This window comes from Tachysurus vachellii, chromosome 16 (genome assembly GCF_030014155.1).
Source record: "Tachysurus vachellii isolate PV-2020 chromosome 16, HZAU_Pvac_v1, whole genome shotgun sequence".
In the NCBI taxonomy this organism is placed as follows: Eukaryota; Metazoa; Chordata; class Actinopteri; order Siluriformes; family Bagridae; genus Tachysurus; species Tachysurus vachellii.
In genome coordinates this window covers 19,914,930-19,934,858 of record NC_083475.1, presented here as the reverse complement: position 1 = coordinate 19,934,858, position 19,929 = coordinate 19,914,930, and the positions used below count along the sequence as shown (strand labels likewise).

Below are 19,929 nucleotides of genomic sequence, written 5' to 3'. Positions count from 1 at the left end.
CTTCATTATATTCCAGATGAGTTACAGGAGTTGACTCTTAAAGGAAGAGGAGTGGGGTGTGTAATCAGAGTATTATACTTTGAGTGAAAGGATTGTATCTTATTGAATATAAGACTTTTATCTTATGTAGCCATTTATAACTTATTGACTTTAAGTGCTTTTTTAAATCTTTTTTTTAATAAATGCCCAAAAATGGAGTTTCATAAATTTCTTTATACTCATTGAAATTATATGGGGGCACGGTGGCTTAGTGGTTAGCACGTTCACCTCACACCTCCAGGGTTGGGGGTTTGATTCCCGCCTCCACCTTGTGTGTGTGGAGTTTGCATGTTCTCCCTGTGCCTCGGGGGTTTCCTCCGGGTACTCCGGTTTCCTCCCCCGGTCCAAAGACATGCATGGTAGGTTAATTGGCATCTCTGGAAAATTGTCCTGCCTTGATGCCCGATGACGCCTGAGATAGGCACAGGCTCCCCGTGACCCGAGGTAGTTCGGATAAGCGGTAGAAAATGAATGAATGAATGAATAATTGAAAATATCTGATAAGTCGATTTCTATTCAGCTGGGGGATTGTATAAAGGTGGCATAAAGGTTTGAGCACCTGTTACAGTCGGAAGATGTCGCCTGAAGCAAGGAATTAACCTGGACATTTATTGTAGTCTTGATCACCCACGTACTGAAAAACAGACCCATATGCGGGATGAAATTAATGTGCTGCTTTATTAACCTAAATAAAACTGAGAAAACGTACACAGGACAAATACAACATGAGAAACAAAAACATAACTATGACATGGGAACCTGAAGACCAAGGTGTCAGACCTTACTGCTGGAACATGACAATGACATATACCAGGCAGAACAGCAAGGTAAATGTGAAACAGGTGAAATGAGTCATGCACATTCACAAGAAGTTTATAAATGAATCAAGAAGAGTTTTAATTGAATGATTTATACTTAAACTCAAGGAAACTTAACTTTGGAGATAAAAAAATACGTCAAATATTTACAGCATATCGATGTGTCTATGTGTTTAACTATGAATATCACTCATTAGATGTTTTATTTATTTGATATATTAAATATGGCTTGAGGGCTTTGCTTCTGTTTATGCCTCATAGCTCCAGGGTGTGGATCGATCTTGTCTGTTTTGAGTTCTCTTTGTGTCTTAGTTGTAATTAGTGTGTGTATACAGTGTAGTGAGTAAATATAGTATAGTGTGTGTACACATTATAGTGTGTGTTTTATACATTATAGTGTGTGAAGAGAGTAGAGTGTGTGTATACATTATAGAGTGTATAGAGTAGTGTGTGTATACAGTATAGTTTGTGTATACAGTATAGTGTGTGTATATAGTATAGTGTGTTTATAGTATAGTGTGTGTATACAGTATAGTTTGTGTATATAGTAGAGTGTGTGTATATAGTCGAGTGTGTGTATATAGTATAGTGTGTGTATAAAGTATAGTTTGTGTTTATAGTATAGTGTGTGTATACAGTAGTGTGTGTTTAAAGTATTGTGTGTATACAGTATAGTTTGTGAATACAGTATAGTGTATATATATAGTATAGTGTGTGTATAAAGTATAGTTTGTGCTTATAGTATAGTGTGTGTATACATTATAGTTTGTGTATACAGTATAGTGTGTGTATATATAGTATAGTGTGTGTTTATAGTATATTGTGTGTATACAGTATAGTGTGTGTATATATATAGTATAGTGTGTGTTTATAGTATAGTTTGTGTATATAGTAGAGTGTGTGTATATAGTCAAGTGTGTGTGTATACAGTATAGTGTGTGTATATAGTAGTGTGTGTATATAGTATAGTTTGTGTTTATAGTATAGTGTGTGTATACATTATAGTTTGTGTATACAGTATAGTGTGTGTATATAGTACATTGTGTGTATACAGTATAATTTGTGTATACAGTATAGTGTGTGTATAGTAGAGTGTGTGTATACAGTATAGTGTGTGTATACAGTAGAGTGTGTGTATACAGTATAGTGTGTGTATAGAGTGTGTGTATACACTATAGTTTGTGTTTATAGTATAGTGTGTGTATACATTATAGTTTGTGTATACAGTATAGTGTGTGTATATAGTACATTGTGTGTATACAGTATAATTTGTGTATACAGTATAGTGTGTGTATATAGTAGAGTGTGTGTATACAGTATAGTGTGTGTATACAGTATAGTGTGTGTATACAGTATAGTGTGTGTATAGAGTGTGTGTATACAGTATAGTGTGTGTATATAGTACATTGTGTGTATACAGTATAATTTGTGTATACAGTATAGTGTGTGTATAGTAGAGTGTGTGTATACAGTATAGTGTGTGTATACAGTAGAGTGTGTGTATACAGTATAGTGTGTGTATAGAGTGTGTGTATACAGTATAGTGTGTGTATATAGTAGAGTGTGTGTATACAGTATAGTGTGTGTATACAGTATAGTGTGTGTATATAGTAGAGTGTGTGTATACAGTATAGTGTGTGTATAGAGTGTGTGTATACAGTATAGTGTGTGTATATAGTAGAGTGTGTATACAGTATAGTGTGTGTATACAGTAGTGTGTGTACAGTATAGTTTGTGTATATAGTAGAGTGTGTGTATATAGTATATTGTGTATATAGTAGAGTGTGTGTATACAGTATAGTGTGTGTATACAGTATAGTGTGTGTATAGAGTGTGTGTATACAGTAGAGTGTGTGTATACAGTATAGTTTGTGTATATAGTAGAGTGTGTGTATATAGTATATTGTGTGTATATAGTAGAGTGTGTGTATACAGTAGAGTGTGTGTATATAATAGAGTGTGTGTATACAGTATAGTGTGTGTATACAGTATAGTGTGTGTGTATACAGTACAGTGTGTGTATACAGTATAGTGTGTGTATACAGTACAGTGTGTGTATATAGTATAGTGTGTGTATACAGTACAGTGTGTGTATACAGTATAGTGTGTGTGTACAGTATAGTGTGTGTGTACAGTACAGTGTGTGTATACAGTACATTGTGTGTATACAGTATAGTGTGTGTACAGTATAGTGTGTGTATACAGTATAGTGTGTGTATATAGTATAGTGTGTGTGTATACAGTATAGTGTGTGTATACAGTATAGTGTGTGTGTACAGTATAGTGTGTGTAAACACTATACTGTACACACACACTATACTGTAGACAGTACTGTATACTGTACTGTTTACACACACTATACTGTACACACACACTATACTGTATACACACACTATACTGTATACACACACACTATACTATATACACACAATGTACTGTATACACACACTGTACTGTACACACACACTATACTGTATACACACAATGTACTGTATACACACACTGTGTGTATACAGTATAGTGTGTGTGTACAGTATAGTGTGTGTATACAGTATAGTGTGTGTGTACAGTATAGTGTGTGTAAACACTACTGTGTGTATACAGTATAGTGTGTGTATACAGTATAGTGTGTGTATACAGTACAGTGTGTGTATACAGTATAGTGTGTGTATACACTACAGTGTGTGTATACAGTATAGTGTGTGTATACAGTACATTGTGTGTATACAGTATAGTGTGTGTATACACTACATTGTGTGTATACAGTATAGTGTGTGTTCATGATTCATTAGACATATTTCCTGGATGTCACTGGTGTCTTTTAGAAAACTCCTTCTTTTACTGTAACATTTCAGCTGCTGTTTATTTTATCTGCTGTTCCAAAGTCTACATGTGTGATTGAGGTCAGATATTTTATCAGACTCATTAAACAAGTAGTGCAACAGATTTGGCCCCAAGATCCCTATAAGTGTCATACGACTGTTATTTCTTATATAAACAGCGACTTCTACACTGAGTTACATTGGTGTAGGTGTACAGTCTATACACACTGCTGTTGGTGGAATATGATTAATATTTTGTACAAATTCCAAACTGTATTATAGATTACAATGCACCTCTCTCTCTCTCTCTCTCTCTCTCTCTCTCTTGATCTCTCTCTCTTTTTGTCTCTCTCGTGGTTTGTGTCAGCCCGGGGATCCCCTACAACACATTATCTGTCCTTAGAGACTTGTTCTTCCTGTTGTGCCTTCATCTGGAGTGTTGGCTCACACCACATGGACAAAATGCACAGAAGACAAACAGGAAAACACATGTTTAAATCTTATTACATCATAATATATCGTTAAAAAGTAAGGAAGTGTAAAGTTTACACCCTCAGTCTAGAGAAGCATGTGAAATAATATGAGACATTGGGATAGCCATAAATTATTGGCACACACACAAAAACAATCCCACACACACACACACTATACACATCCGGTTCTTTTAGGATTCTCTGTCTGGGCCCCAGGAGACTCTCTCCAGACACGACTCAACAAAATGAATTGAAGCAAAGCCAATACACAGCGTTTATACACAGGATGAAGCTAGTAGAGGTGTACGTAAGCAAGTGTGAGAGAGGTCACGACGTAAACCCACGCATTTACACTCACAAACACACACACACACACACACACACACACACACATAAACACACAGTGAGCATTTCCCAACAGTGCCCCTATGAAGCTATTTATAACATACTTAGAAATGGAAAATGAACTTGCTGAAGTTTAATCATTTTTAAATAAACAGGGCTGTTTAATTCCATTGAAATGGTACAATAAGTGTTTGGACTTCGATCAGACTTCACAGAACGAAGGCATATAATTAATAATTGCATACTGGTATCACAGTGCAACAACGTAAGGCTCTTAGTATGCAAACATGATGGAAAAATCAAAATACATTCAAGACAACTCCAAATGGATAAAAACAAATTGAAAAAAAAAAGAACTAAGAAGTGAGAAAAGTGAGAAAATATACAAAAGAGTGGCATTAATCACTGGACGAAATGACTGCGCTTCAGTGCTGTCATCAGGACCGAGGAGCTGAGTAAACAAAACACACACACACACACACACACACACACACACACACACACACACAAACACACACAGCTTTTAACAAGCAGTCATAACAAACCTGTGCATCGTACTAATTACAGCTAGTCCCGGAGTTACGAGGCAGAGGCGTTTTGATGACCATATCATAACTAGAAAATATCATAATTGGAACTATGATACTACGAGCCTACCCAGGAGTCTTAAAGAATCCTTATCAGTAGGGAGTAGTTTAACAAATTACAATATTTTGGCTCATGAAATTTAATAAAATGTTTTTTGTTTTTAGATTAGTTAAACTTTATTGTTTTCAACATTATTAAACATTGTATCATATCGTATCGTATCGTATCGTGTCGTATCGTATCGTGTCGTACTCACCGAGATTCTGCTTATTGCTGCATACTCGAATAACATTAGGTTGTTGATGGCTACATTAACTTAGTTGTCAGAACATGAGGATGATGATGATAAAGGAGCAAAAAACACAGAAAAAAATGTAAGCCCTAAAACTGAGACAACTGCAGTCTATTGATCGCTAGCGAGACTGAAGCAAGGCATCTCACACGGTGACAAGGTGGGAGCCCAATGTACAGTTTTACAATTTTGTCGTATCTCATCCATCGTAAGATCGAAAATTCGTATTCTCGGACTCTCGTAACTCGGAGAGTATCTGTATTTAATATGTCTGACGAGTCTGACTGCTACATTTCAGTGTATTGTTGTGAATAATTTGTTACCTCTCTGCCCCAGACTACAGTAAGTCTCACAGCCGTGTTTTGTGCTGAATCGGTTTCTGTTTCCTCCACAGCCACTGTAGATAAAGGGCCGGCATGCTCCGGAGCTTGGGTGGAAGTACCAGAGCAACACGTACTCGGAGCAGTGGCCCTCGGACATGGGCTCCAGACAGACCTCTGAGGCAGACGCTGCACAGCAGGTCAACAGTACAGTATATTAGTAAGTAGAATTTGTATTGGGGAGAAGTGACAGTAAAAGTCTCAGTAGTAGCAATAGTAATAACTGTAAGATTAGTAGTAACAGTAATAACATTAATAATAATAATAATAATAATAATAATAATAATAGCAGTATTAATTGTAGTAGCACCAATAGTAGTAGCAGTGATAGTAGGAGGAGTAGTAATAGCATCAGTGTTAGTAGTACTGGCCGTAGTAGCATTGTGTTACGGTCCATAACTCTGCGATGTGTTTTTCTAACTTCTATATGTGTACAAGAACAGTTCTGATTGTTTCCTGGCCTTTGAGTGGTGCTCTTTCATTTATCCCTAAGAAGATCAAGACCTCTTCACAGGTCCACTAGGAAAGCCGCACTTAAGGACCCCCATCCACTCTCATGTTCTCCCTTATACTTCAACACACTCTCTCCTTACTATCCTTCTCTTGGGTTGTTACGTCCTAATGACTCCTTACATCCTAATGACCCCCTCCACTCTCACCTTCCCTTTATTTACCTAACAAAGCTGTCCAATGACAGAGGAGCCTTGACCCCGGACGATATACATTTGTGGAACCTGCCAACTTCCCTCAGACTGAAGAAGCTGCTCAGATGAATAGTGAAACGTTTTAATCTGATCTAATTTTAATTTGATGTTTTGGGTGGCCATCTCTTTTTTTTTTTGCAGTTTTGTAAATAGTTGTTAATACTTTGGGGAAGTATTTTGCTTTTTGTTAAACTTTTGCTCGCTGTGTTTTTTTGTCAGGATATTCTAATTGAGAATTTGTAATATTTATATTTATTTACATTTACATTATTTAATGTAGAGTGCAGAGTTGGGAGTAAGTCACACATGTGCAAGTCACAAGTAAGTCATGAATGTCAAGTCAAAGTCAAGTCGAGTCTTTTTTAAATATTTGTCAAGCAAGTCTCAAGTCTCAAATTTGCGACTTAAGTCTGACTCAATTCGAGTCGAGTCCCCCATCTCTGAGTCATTTAACTCAAGTCCGAGTCAAGTCTCAAGTCATGAATGTCAAGTCAAAGTCAAGTCGAGTCTTTTTTAATATTTGTCAAGCAAGTCTCAAGTCTCAAATTTGCGACTTAGGTCTGACTCGAGTCAAGTCATATGACTCGAGTCCCCCATCTCTGGTAGAGTGTCACCTAAATGAGGATTAGGATCCCTTCAGAGCCTGGTTCTACTCAAGGTTTCTTCCTCATATCTTCTCAGGGAGTTTTTCCTTGCCACCATCTCCACCGGCTTGCTTATTAGGGGCTTACTATATATATAATATTTTAAATTTTAATATAAATATATTAATTGTATATTAATATTTAAATTATTAATTAAGATTTAATATTTCGTAAATTAATTTTAAACTTTAATTGTATGTATTAATTTATTTATTTTTCTTATTATTTTTCTTCTTGTTGTTATTATTATATATATTTCTTTCTTTTTTATCTCTCTTCTGTTTCTATACTTCTGTAAAGCTGCTTTGAGACAACGGGAAATTGTTAAAAGCGCTATACAAATAAACTGAATTTGAATTAGTAGTGGTAGTAATAGCTGTAGTACTGCTAGTGGAAGTAGTGTTAATGGTAATAATTGTATATGTGGCTTGTTTTAGATGTTACGGCATGTGCACTTTAGCTGTAACATGGAAAATACGTCTGTGATTTGGTATATATTAACAGTACACACTTATTTTTGCATTAAACAACTCTGGAAATTACTAATGTATAGTTTTGGAGATGAATTTATAGTTGTTTCGATGTTAAGAATGAAGAATCCTAGCGAATATATATTTTATATATTATAATCTGTCCAGATTTAATCTGACATATTTATAGCATACGACATAATAAAATGTCTTTACCTGAGCTAATGGATAAAATGCAACACCTTCTTCTTTGTTGTTTTTTTTACCTGGTGTAACCTTGAGGGCACGTCTTCGATCTCTCGGAGTCTGCTTTGTTTCCTGGTTTTCAGCCCCTGTGAGGTAAAGATATTTATTATCAGCATTTTAATCATCTGTACAACTTGGTACGACTGAGTGGTTCCATCTTCTACGCTAAAGGATTAAAGAGTTCACAGTGGCTTTTTTATATGCTAATGATCAAAAGGCCATCTTCTTAAATGCCAGTGCTCTGTGTGTGTGTGCGTGTGTGTGTCTCTGTGTGTGACATTTAAACACTGACAAGTTTTTTTTTTTTTTTTATACACTAATAATAGCGAGACTCAAGACAGCACAAAACAAGATGTCTTGTAACTTTTTGAGACTCTTTTTGAGACACTTTGTCCCCTATTCCTTATGTCTCTTTATAAATACATATTGGAAATGCGTTTAACAAATTTATATTTCTGATTTTGTCATCAGATACGTATATCCTAAATAAATACGGATTTGGCAACATTACATAGCGGTACAATTATAATACATTTTGTTTTATTGAAAGCCAGCCTGTTAGTGTAAGGCTGATTTGCCACTGCCAGGCCTCAGGGTTTTTATTCACTGATCCATGCAGAAAGTCTACATCCACGCTCTATCACTGCTTCCTGCTTCCCTGGGACATTAATGGAAGAGCACAGCATGAAAATGTTCTGGATGGTTAGGCTAGACTTGTTAAAGCCCTTGTAAACGTATTGTCATAATTATTTTTAGTCTCTTTGCTGAATTTACTATCAAATAGTGTCCTTTTTGCTGGTTTTGAGGTGATTGAGTTTGTTCACTATGCTTATATAGAAACATACGTGTTTAGCGTTCGCATGGAAAATAAAGCGACTGATGAAGTGTTAATGAAAACATATAATGATAAAGCATTATGACTGAAAGGTAATGAAATGAAAATAACAGTGTGATGTATGATGGCTCAGAGCTAGGATACAAGTGTGAATGATCGGTATGTGTTTTGTTAGGGTGAAATATTTGGAATATAAAAAACATCTGGACACAGGGTGCCTGAAGGGCAGGGCAAAAAAGGAAATAAAAAGAGTACCTAGAGGGCATATACTCCTATAGAGGCAACCTAGGGCACAGAGCATCTAGAAGCCACGTCATCTCATTTTCTAATTTTTTCACATGTAGGTGAGACTATAGGGCACTTCATCTAATTCTCTTACATGTAGGTGAGACTATAGGGCACTTCATCTGGTTCTCTTACATGTAGGTGAGACTATAGGGCACTTCATCTTGTTCTCTTACATGTAGGTGAGACTATAGGGCACTTCATCTGGCTCTCTTACATGTAGGTGAGACTATAGGGCACTTCATCTAATTCTCTTACATGTAGGTGAGACTATAGGTCACTTCATCTGGCTCTCTTACATGTAGGTGAGACTATAGGGCACTTCATCTAATTCTCTTACATGTAGGTGAGACTACAGGGCACTTCATCTTGTTCTCTTACATGTAGGTGAGACTATAGGTCACTTCATCTGGCTCTCTTACATGTAGGTGAGACTATAGTGCATGTCTTCTTGTTCTCTTACATGTAGGTGAGACTATAGGGCACTTTATCTGGCTCTCTTACATGTAGGTGAGACTATAGGGCACTTCATCTAATTCTCTTACATGTAGGTGAGACTATAGGGCACTTCATCTAATTCTCTTACATGTAGGTGAGACTATAGGTCACTTCATCTGGCTCTCTTACATGTAGGTGAGACTATAGGGCACTTCATCTAATTCTCTTACATGTAGGTGAGACTACAGGGCACTTCATCTTGTTCTCTTACATGTAGGTGAGACTATAGGTCACTTCATCTTGTTCTCTTACATGTAGGTGAGACTATAGGGCACTTCATCTTGCTCTCATACATGTAGGTGAGACTATAGGGCACGTCATCTAATTCTCTTAAATGTAGGTGAGACTATAGGGCACTTCATCTTGTTCTCTTAAATGTAGGTGAGACTATAGGGCACTTCATCTTGTTCTCTTCCATGTAGGTGAGACTATAGGGCACTTCATCTAATTCTCTTAAATGTAGGTGAGACTATAGGGCACTTCATCTTGTTCTCTTACATTTAGGTGAGACTATAGGGCACTTCATCTTGTTCTCTTCCATGTAGGTGAGACTATAGGGCACTTCATCTTGTTCTCTTCCATGTAGGTGAGACTATAGGGCACTTCATCTAATTCTCTTGCATGTAGGTGAGACTATAGGGCATGTCTTCTTGTTCTCTTACATGTAGGTGAGACTATAGGGCACTTCATCTAATTCTCTTAAATGTAGGTGAGACTATAGGGCACTTCATCTTGTTCTCTTACATGTAGGTGAGACTATAGGGCACTTCATCTAATTCTCTTAAATGTAGGTGAGACTATAGGGCACTTCATCTTGTTCTCTTACATGTAGGTGAGACTATAGGGCACTTCATCTTGCTCTCATACATGTAGGTGAGACTATAGGGCACGTCATCTAATTCTCTTAAATGTAGGTGAGACTATAGGGCACTTCATCTTGTTCTCTTAAATGTAGGTGAGACTATAGGGCACTTCATCTTGTTCTCTTCCATGTAGGTGAGACTATAGGGCACTTCATCTAATTCTCTTAAATGTAGGTGAGACTATAGGGCACTTCATCTTGTTCTCTTACATTTAGGTGAGACTATAGGGCACTTCATCTTGTTCTCTTCCATGTAGGTGAGACTATAGGGCACTTCATCTTGTTCTCTTCCATGTAGGTGAGACTATAGGGCACTTCATCTAATTCTCTTGCATGTAGGTGAGACTATAGGGCATGTCTTCTTGTTCTCTTACATGTAGGTGAGACTATAGGGCACTTCTTTTCATTTGAATGGCAGTGTTTAAACCATATTTTCTCTACTGTAATGGCACCATATAGTCCTTTACCTACTGCAAGGACAACATGAGGGTGAACTTTCAGGTTTTATTTTTTTTTCGTACTATGGGGAGAATCCTGCCCTGGTCAAAAACTTGAAATCGCTCCACTTTTTATCAGAATACTCACCTGTGATATTGTCATACAGTAAATTTGTCTCGATGTGTGAAACAGTGGGTGAAGCAGAGATTTGCTTCTCTTTCTCCTCATCCATGTGAGTGAGAGGAAACTCCTCCTTTCTCTTGTCCTCTTTCAGAACATTTTTTTCTTCTGGATCTTTGGTGCTCTTCACAAGAAGATACGCTTGATCTTTCCCTTGATCAAACAGAAGACAGAAATGTCATCACACAGTGCACCTTGCATGAGTTTAGTTCTCATTTGAAACACTTTTAATGATAAAACACACAGTCGCATGTTTCATTTGTATTAATGGATATTTTTTCTTCTTCCAGTTTGTTTGTGAATGACTCCTGAAACCGGTTAGTTCAGCAGTCTGTTCTACTGATAGCACTGTGGAACATAACAGATGGTGGAACCCATGAGGTCCTCATACTACACCAGCGTGAGATTCAGAGCACATAACTGTATACAGAAAAGCACAAACACACACCAAGGGGGCAAAAACGTGCACGTAGCAAACCACCCACACTTGACCACACACTTAGTGGCCACTTTATTAGGTACATCTTTACTATAGATAAATCAGATGCTAATGTATGCATACTGTTTGTATGCTGACAAGACATAATGCACGAGGCAAAATGTTGTTTTGTTCAGAAAGTAGTTTGGGTGTGAAAGCTATGTATGAACAGTACATTTGTGTATATATGGGAGGACTGTGCAAAAACCATATGTTATTAGATGTGGCCAGTTTTATATGTGATTTTGTCCACCTTTTAAATCCAGGTGTAAATTAACAACATGCAGAAATTCTTTTAATCAGTAGATTCTTGTAGATATTCCTTATGACATTATTATGACAAAACCTGTACTATATTAGGACTTTTGGCAAAAGATGTATTCATTACACCTGTGTATTCTAATACTGCTTATACAACAGCGCTGTTGAATTCTCGAATCTGATTCAGATTCTGCTCAGACGGTGCCGATTACTCTATAACAGCTGCTCTGACAGTAGTGCAGTTGAAATTTGTTCTTTAAATGTTTTTGTTCGTTTTGATATATTATTGCTTCTATAGTAACAACCAACACAAGAACTTGTACAGCAGATGCTCTATATATTCAACCTGCCAAAGTTCTCATACCACCCCGCTGCTGCGATCCCTCCACTGGCTTCCGGTAGCTGCACGCATCAGATTCAAAACACTGATGCTGGCCTACAAAGCCAAAAATGGACCAGCTCCCTCTTACCACAAAGCCCTCATCACTCCTCACCCTCCGATCTACCAGCACTGCTCGACTGGTTCCACCATCTCTCAGGGTAACAGGCAAGTATACTACAAGACTTTTCTCTGTTCTGGCACCAAGGTGGTGGAATGAACTTCCCCTAGAGGTCCGGACAGCTGAGTCACTGGATATTTTCAAACGGCGGTTGAAGACCTACTTAGTCAAGAAACACTTCAACTAGCACTTCTTTCCCTATCTTTTGCATTTATATGTACGTCGCTCTGGATAAGGGCGTCTGCCAAATGCTGTAAATGTAAATGTATTTAAATGGATTATAAAATCATTGATATGGTGAAGGAGAAATTTATTTGACTTTTATGGAAGAAGTAAAGCTATCTGTTTTTAGGACAGAGGCAAGGATTAAACTTTTAGGAAGGAGGAAAAAGAAAGTCTGGTGATGGGATGACTCTTTATAATGTAAGTGAAACAAGAACTAGCTTGTTTTTTGGATGTTTCTTTTTTTATTGCAACACTTTCAGAACATGTTTATATGAAACATCTGGGCTGCTTCAAGCGTTATATTACTTATACAATGATTGTATCTTGTTGACTCACCACACTTTTCCACTACTTCTTTGCTCACCAGGTCCTTCACCTCTTCTACCTATATGATTGAGAATAGCAGATATTAATGTTTCAACAGTAAAAAAAACTCTTTATGCAGTTGTTATGCAGCATTTACAGTTGTTACTGATGTTTGTTACTCACTGTAAGACCTTTATCTCCTTTCTCCCCTTTCCGTCCTTCCAGCCCCATCTCACCCTTGACCGAACACACACATAGGTCATAAAGCAAATGTTTCGCTCTGTACTCTAGTCCTCACACAGTAGAACAAATGACAAACTTACATCCATCCCTCTTTGTCCAGGAATTCCAGGGAGGCCTCTCTGACAAGGCTTTCCTCTGCCTCTCCTCCCTCTTTCTCCCTGAGGAAAGTGATGAAACGTGATATCAAGTAGATGTAGATTAAGATCTTCGCCTCAGATGAATCTACCACTTCTCTTCACACAACATGCAGGTACTATACAGTCAAAATCTTTATTATCCTATCCCAAGAACATCGATACCTTAGGCCCAACTTCCCCTTTAGGTCCAACTGGACCAGATCTGCCAGGAGCTCCAGTTGCTCCTGGTGCACCTGAAGATCCTTTAAAACCTGTGAATCCTGGAAAACCTGAAGATCCCTGTAAAGAAGCACAGCACAAACATCTCCTACATGACTATACAGTACAAACAATACTGACACTAAAACCCAGATTTTTTCAAATTAATTGCATTTTATTTGTATAGCACTTTTAACAATGGACGTTGTTCCAAAGCATCTTTACAGAACGTAAGAAACATCATACAAAAAGTTATTCAAAGATTAATATTAGACTTAAATATTTAACCCTTCTGCAGACCTCGTCTGCATTCCTATGCAAATTAGGAACGCTAAGTCAAGTTGACCTTGTCTGTTTTGACTGCTTATAAAAAAATAAAGTATATATGATAGCTATTTTTTCCCCAACTTTTTAGTCTATCTTGTTTCCAACATATTAACATATATTTTACAAAGATTTTTGTAACATTTGGCATAATAAACCTCATTAATATGCAAAAATGCCTCATTTTCTAGTAAAAAAAACAGAAATTTAAAATTATTTTCACTATAGAGGCATAAAAGTTGATGCACAATTACAGGCTGGTATATTTCAAATCCAGGGGATTGTTTTGAAACTATTTTGACCATTTTTAATGTCAGTAAATAATAAAACCTGTTTTTTTCCAGGCCAAATTGACTTGAATGCTTATAAATCAAAAATTCTACAATTATCACCATTCTGTGTGATCAGCCTTACAATTGTGAACATTTTGCACTTGTAATGTCTATTTTGCCCACCAGATGTCATCTGATCACATTACACACACACACACACACACACACACACACACACACACACACACACAGAAGAGAAGAGAAGATATTGCCCCAGCTGGACAAATGCATATAACAAGTGTGAAATCTTTACATATGAGTAGTTTTTGTTTTTTCTGGAGGCACAATGCTTGTGTGTGTGTGTGTGTGCGCGTGTGTGTGTAGCATCATTTCGGTAGATCACATTTTGCCCTCTGCTAGGTGAAGGCATATCAAAAGTGTGAAATATTTACAAATATGTAGCTTTTTTTTCTGGAGGCCTAATGAAAGGCAATGCCCTATTTGTGTATGTGTGTGTGTGTAGTGTGTGTGTGTGTTTTGGGTGCGTGTGTTAGTGGACATTTTATGTGTGCATTTTTGTGTCTGTATGTATGTTCATTGCGCTGAAAAGGGCAAAAGTGTGACCTATTGCCCCACTAAATGTGGCCGGGTCAAGTTGGCCTGGATGACTTGAGGAGGAAAGTATTTATTTTACGAACACATAGTTCAATGAAAATAGACAAAATAAAAGCTGCAAAGTTCATAATTTGGAACAATCTTGGAAAATGTCAGGCAAATATGTGGAAAGAAACCCAAGTTATGACACGTTAAACTTTCCAGCCGGGTCAGATTGATCTGTTTAATCTGCAGAAGGGTTAAATGTGTATGTATTTATCCCCAATGATCAATCCTGAGGTGACTGTGGTGAGGAAAAACTCCCTTAGATGGAAGAGAAAGAAACCTTGAGAGGAACCAGACTCAAAAGTGAACCTCATCCTCACCGGAGAGTGTTATTATGAATAATAGTTGTATAAGCAGCATTCATAGAGGCCTTGTGGTCTTTACATTTATCTTAAAAGAACTTTTATACTGATATTGCTCTTTTAGACCATCTTTAATCAGCCTCATTGGAAGTGTTCACGAGATATTTTGAGATATTTTGAAATCAGTCCCTAAGAGTTTAGCAGATAAAAAGTGATTAATATTTTATAAATGAATACTTTTTACAACTGACCTTCTCTCCCTTTTTACCTGGTTCACCATCAAGTCCATGCAGACCTCCATCGCCTTTTTCACCCTAAAGTATAACAACAAATATTAAGATACTTTAGTGAACATGCAGGTTTACTGCTACTTTCACATATACAGTACAGCAGGTCACAGAGACAAAGTGACTAGAGATCACGACTTCTGGAGTCTGGGAGAAAAGTTCAACTTGAGTGACCACCAATAGGAGCGAAGACAGTGAAGTGGAATACTAATTGCGCCACCCACTGATACAAGATATTACCATGGCAACCAGTAATAGGAACACCTCTGACTGATGACTTCAAAATACAGCAACGTGACAGAGTGAAGAGATAAAATCGCTGTATCGATGTGTACTTTTAGTCCTAGTGAATTCTTTCCATGATTATGAAGACTCACTTTTCGTCCCGTGGGTCCGTTTAGTCCGGGAATGCCTGGTGCTCCAGGGTCTCCGATACTGCCCTGTATTTAAAATTTAATGAGCATTAATCAGTAATATGCGTATGAGGCTATTTACATGACTGAACCACAAGGGTGATAAAACATTATGGCATTTCAGTTCTTCAGTGAAATGAAGTGGATCTGGTGAGATCAAGTACATACCGGTTCCCCATCTATTCCTGGGAGGCCCATCCGTCCTGGCATACCTCGGAAACCCTAAAGATATATACATATAGCACTTTAGGGTACATTTATAATATGTAAACCATTAACCTAATGGTCCAGAGTGCAGGTTTGATCTTTACCTGTTCTCCTTTGTTGCCTTGGTCTCCTTGTAAACCAATTTCTCCTTTCTCTCCCTGTAAAAAAAAAAAATAAATAATTAAATAGCATTTTTATTTCCTGGTTTAGTTGCATGGTTTGTCTGTCCTGCCAAAAGTCTGAAGATATTTTACATTTTTTTTCTGTTGTCAATAAATCAGCACCGTGTTTGTCGGGTTACAAAAACATGCAAACGTGGAAAATCGAAACATCTTTAATGCTGTTGGTATTTATTTGACAGTCTGACGTTGTCCTGCTTAGACGTTCTCAGTCACATGGGGAACAGCAGCTTTTCTACCCGATTGTAACATGCAGTGTGATGAAACATGATGTGTAAAGTGTGTGAAATCAGACTGGTGTTTATTTAGCGAAATCCAATAATCAATCGTCGTCAAACTCGTGAATGACGTAGACATAAACACAGACACGGTATCTGTGATACCAACATTGTGAAAACATGTGAAGGTCTGAACCAGGAAGTACTATGAACTAATTCAGGACAACACATGACGACAAGTGTATTACCATGTTAGGAATCAATCAAATCTGGGGGAAGTCGTGGCCTAATGGTTAGAGAGTTTGACTCCTAACCCTAAGGTTGTGGGTTCGAGTCTCGGGCCGGCAATACCACGACTGAGGTGCCCTTGAGCAAAGCACCGAACCCCCCCAACTGCTCCCCGGGCACTGCAGCATAAATGGCTGCCCACTGCTCCGGGTGTGTGTTCACGGTGTGTGTGTGTTCACTGCTGTGTGTGTGCACTTTGGATGGGTTAAATGCAGAGAACAAATTCTGAGTATGTATCACCGTACTTAGCTGTAGGCCACTATCTTATAAAACCAGGTTTATGGAAAAGAACAATTTAGATCTATTAAAATTATTTTTCTGTTGATTTTTGTTGATTTTACAATACGATGAGATACGATTCGATACCTCCGTTAAAATAAAAGTATAACTCTCCATTCGCCTCAGCTGAGAGGGTGTGTAAACTTTTGCACTCAGCCCTTTTTTACTGATGACAGTTCCTATTGAACCACAAGGCAGTTGCTCATTTTTGTGACTGAAACACACGCTCCAATAACGAACTGATGTTTTCCTCTTGTACAGAACACACGGCTGATTGTTTATTGCTTAATTGTATCACGCAGCACTTCTGTCTGGAAGCATCTGTTCTCGTTAGATTACTCCACTCGTTTAATCAACATCTTTCTGTTAATTTGTCACAAGAGACAAGTCCTCACAACCTTCCAAAGTAGGAATTCTAAGCTGATATATATTTTTTTTCTTTTTCTAGTCAGAGGTCAGAAATTTAAGAACACATGCTTTAGTGAACGCAGCTCTTGTCTTGTCGGTGCTGTTGCCAGCCGCATATTTTAATTTATGGATATTTTTTCCTAGATGTTTGCTGGTAGAAGTTCAGTTATAGAAAGGAAATCATTTATAATCACACTGTCCAGTGTTACCCAGATGAGGATGAGGTTCCCTTCTGAGTCCTGGTTCCTCTCAAGGTTTCTTCAGGGAGTTTTTCCTTCCAACTATCACCTCTAGCTTGCTCATAAAAGTAAACTGAATTGAAACACATCGAATTTAGCAGCTGTGTCAATGTCCTGATGCTCTTGCTCTGCTGTATCTTTTGTGGGACATCTCAGTGGTTTGTGGAGCCATCTCTATTCCATCAGTCAGGCGAGTGACTGACAAGCCGTTCCAATGACAACAACACTACCTTGTTGTGTGTTTTTACGGTAAGTGAACAGCAACCATTGCTTGAAATTCGTCCTCGGACAATCTTACCTCTTCACCCTTTGGTCCTCGCTCTCCCGTGTCTCCCTTGTCGCCTTTTTCACCCTGCAGTCCATTCTCTCCGTTATGACCCTATTACAGTCCAAACGATTTGCATAAACCATTAAATGATGAAAATCGCACTTCAATACGCATGAAATCTTTTTATTACGTCTTTAAAACCGTCGTGTGTTATAATACCGCTTCTCCATTGGTGCCTGATTCTCCTGCATCTCCCTTGAAAAAAAGATGTATTATTTCTTATAAATGACCAAAAACTGAAGCAAAAATGATTCAAGCAAAAGTGTAATCCAGAGAAAGTGCATGCAGTTTAGTTAACAGTACATGGCTGATTTGTTTGGAAATCTTCAAACAAACATCTAAAAAAGCTCTTTATGTGTAAAGATTTTAGAATCTGACCTTTTGTCCTACAGGCCCTCGTGCTCCAAAAAGCCCCATACTTCCTTTGACCCCAGCTTCTCCCTTTAAACCCTGCAAACGAACAAATCAGTCTTTTGAGAAATTCATTGAAGCAAGTGATTACGAGTACTACAGAGCGAATCCAGTGGAAAGTAATTAGTGTAGTGTGTGTGTGGGGGGGGAGGGGGGGGGGAACGGTGGCTTAGTGGTTAGCACGTTCTCCTCACACCTCCAGGGTTGGGGGTTCGATTCCAGCCTCCGCCTTGTGTGTGTGGAGTTTGCATGTTCTCCCCGTGCCTCGGGGGTTTCCTCCGGGTACTCCGGTTTCCTCCCCCGGTCCAAAGACATGCATGGTAGGTTGATTGGCATCTCTGGAAAATTGTCCGTAGTGTGTGATTGTGTGAGTGAATGAGAGTGTGTGTGTGTGTGTGTGTGCCCTGCGATGGGTTGGCACTCCGTCCAGGGTGTATCCTGCCTTGATGCCCAAAGACACCTGAGATAGGCACAGGCTCCCCGTGACCCGAGGTAGTTCGGATAAGCGGTAGAAGATGAGTGAGTGAGAGAGTGTATGTGTGTGTGTGTGTGTGTGTGTGCCTTATAAACTCTGTATCTCTACGAATGTAAATATGTGCTACATCGTCTTAAACACCTTTTGATCTGTGAACTGGTCATTAATGTTCTCTTAACTCAGTTATGCTCATTGTGGGCTTTATTTATCCAGACTTACAGATAAAAACAAATCAGAAAGAACTACTAAATTCATCATAAAAATGCTCACTTAAGTTTATCCAGCTAATTTAAGTCCAGCTAAAGCACCTCACCTTCACTCCCGGTGGTCCATCCTCTCCTTTCTCCCCTTTATCGCCATCAAATCCCGGAGATCCTCGTTCACCCTTATTAGGACAAAAAATGTATATAAATTAAGCTACTTTTTACTCAAGCTACTTTTTTATTACACAGGAAGAAGAACTGAGGAGAAGGAATCCACAGAAGATCCAGGATATAGGTGTTTGACCTGCATATCTTCCCTCACCTTTCAGGATCCAGCCCGGACTTTGGCCATGTGCGTTTGTTTATGTTCTGTGTTCACGTGTCTGCCCCGCCCTTGTCTCTTCCCCCCGCTTCTGCACACCTGTTCCTTATGTCTAATTGTCATGTGTATTTAGCGTTGTCCTTGTCGTCTCTTGTCATGTCTTCGTTGTCTTTTGTTGTGTCTGTGTCCCGGTTTTTGTTTCTTTTAAGTTAATAAATCAGTTTATTTTATCCTGCATATGGGTCTGTTTTTATCCCCGCATCGTTGACATCACCACAAGCATAAACCTCCTTGGCCTTCCTCTTGCCCGGCGGCTCCATCCTCAGCATTTCTCTTCCAATATATCCATCCTCTGTATGTCCAAACCATCTCGATCTCACCTCTCTCACTTTGTCTCCAAACCGTCCTACCTGTGCTGCCCAACTATTATACTCATTTCCAATCCCGTCCATCTTCGTTCATCTTCAGGTCTGAGACCCTGAAGTTCTACCTCCTGACTTTTTGTCAGTGCCATCATCTCTAAGCCATAAAACATAGCTGGTCTTACCACATACTTGCAGACACTTTTCTCAACACAATCCATTACTTTGGACAGATGATTTCAGGTATTTAAACTCATCCACCTTCTACTCCACCTATCTACTCGTGACGTTTTCCTCCTGATTTTCATTCCCCTTCTCCCCTGACAGTACTCTAGTGTGTACCGTCACCTCTCCAGGTTCATCTCAAATTCTTGCCTACTCTTACTACAGGTCACAGTGTCATCTGCGAACATCATAGTCCATGTGGGCTCCTGTCTGATCTCATCCGTCAATCTGTCCCATCACCACTACAAACAATAAAGGAC

General features: G+C 38.4%; 1 protein-coding gene across 1 annotated transcript in view; it reads right to left on the bottom strand.

Moving 5' to 3' along the window:
* Positions 1 to 4,840: 4,840 nt before the first annotated feature.
* Positions 4,841 to 19,929, bottom strand: part of col7a1l (collagen type VII alpha 1-like) — a 100,252-nt gene continuing 85,163 nt past the window's right edge. Inside the window, exons 94-109 of the mRNA XM_060890108.1 lie at positions 18,871 to 18,942; positions 18,050 to 18,121; positions 17,831 to 17,866; positions 17,642 to 17,722; positions 15,837 to 15,890; positions 15,694 to 15,747; positions 15,490 to 15,552; positions 15,077 to 15,139; positions 13,232 to 13,348; positions 13,013 to 13,090; positions 12,873 to 12,926; positions 12,720 to 12,768; positions 10,887 to 11,072; positions 7,842 to 7,907; positions 5,701 to 5,886; positions 4,841 to 4,948 (exon numbers count right to left, since the gene is read on the bottom strand). Coding sequence (XP_060746091.1) covers positions 4,935 to 4,948; positions 5,701 to 5,886; positions 7,842 to 7,907; positions 10,887 to 11,072; positions 12,720 to 12,768; positions 12,873 to 12,926; positions 13,013 to 13,090; positions 13,232 to 13,348; positions 15,077 to 15,139; positions 15,490 to 15,552; positions 15,694 to 15,747; positions 15,837 to 15,890; positions 17,642 to 17,722; positions 17,831 to 17,866; positions 18,050 to 18,121; positions 18,871 to 18,942 — 1,245 coding nt within the window. The 3' untranslated portion in view covers positions 4,841 to 4,934. The remainder of the gene's footprint in view (positions 4,949 to 5,700; positions 5,887 to 7,841; positions 7,908 to 10,886; positions 11,073 to 12,719; positions 12,769 to 12,872; positions 12,927 to 13,012; positions 13,091 to 13,231; positions 13,349 to 15,076; positions 15,140 to 15,489; positions 15,553 to 15,693; positions 15,748 to 15,836; positions 15,891 to 17,641; positions 17,723 to 17,830; positions 17,867 to 18,049; positions 18,122 to 18,870; positions 18,943 to 19,929) is intronic.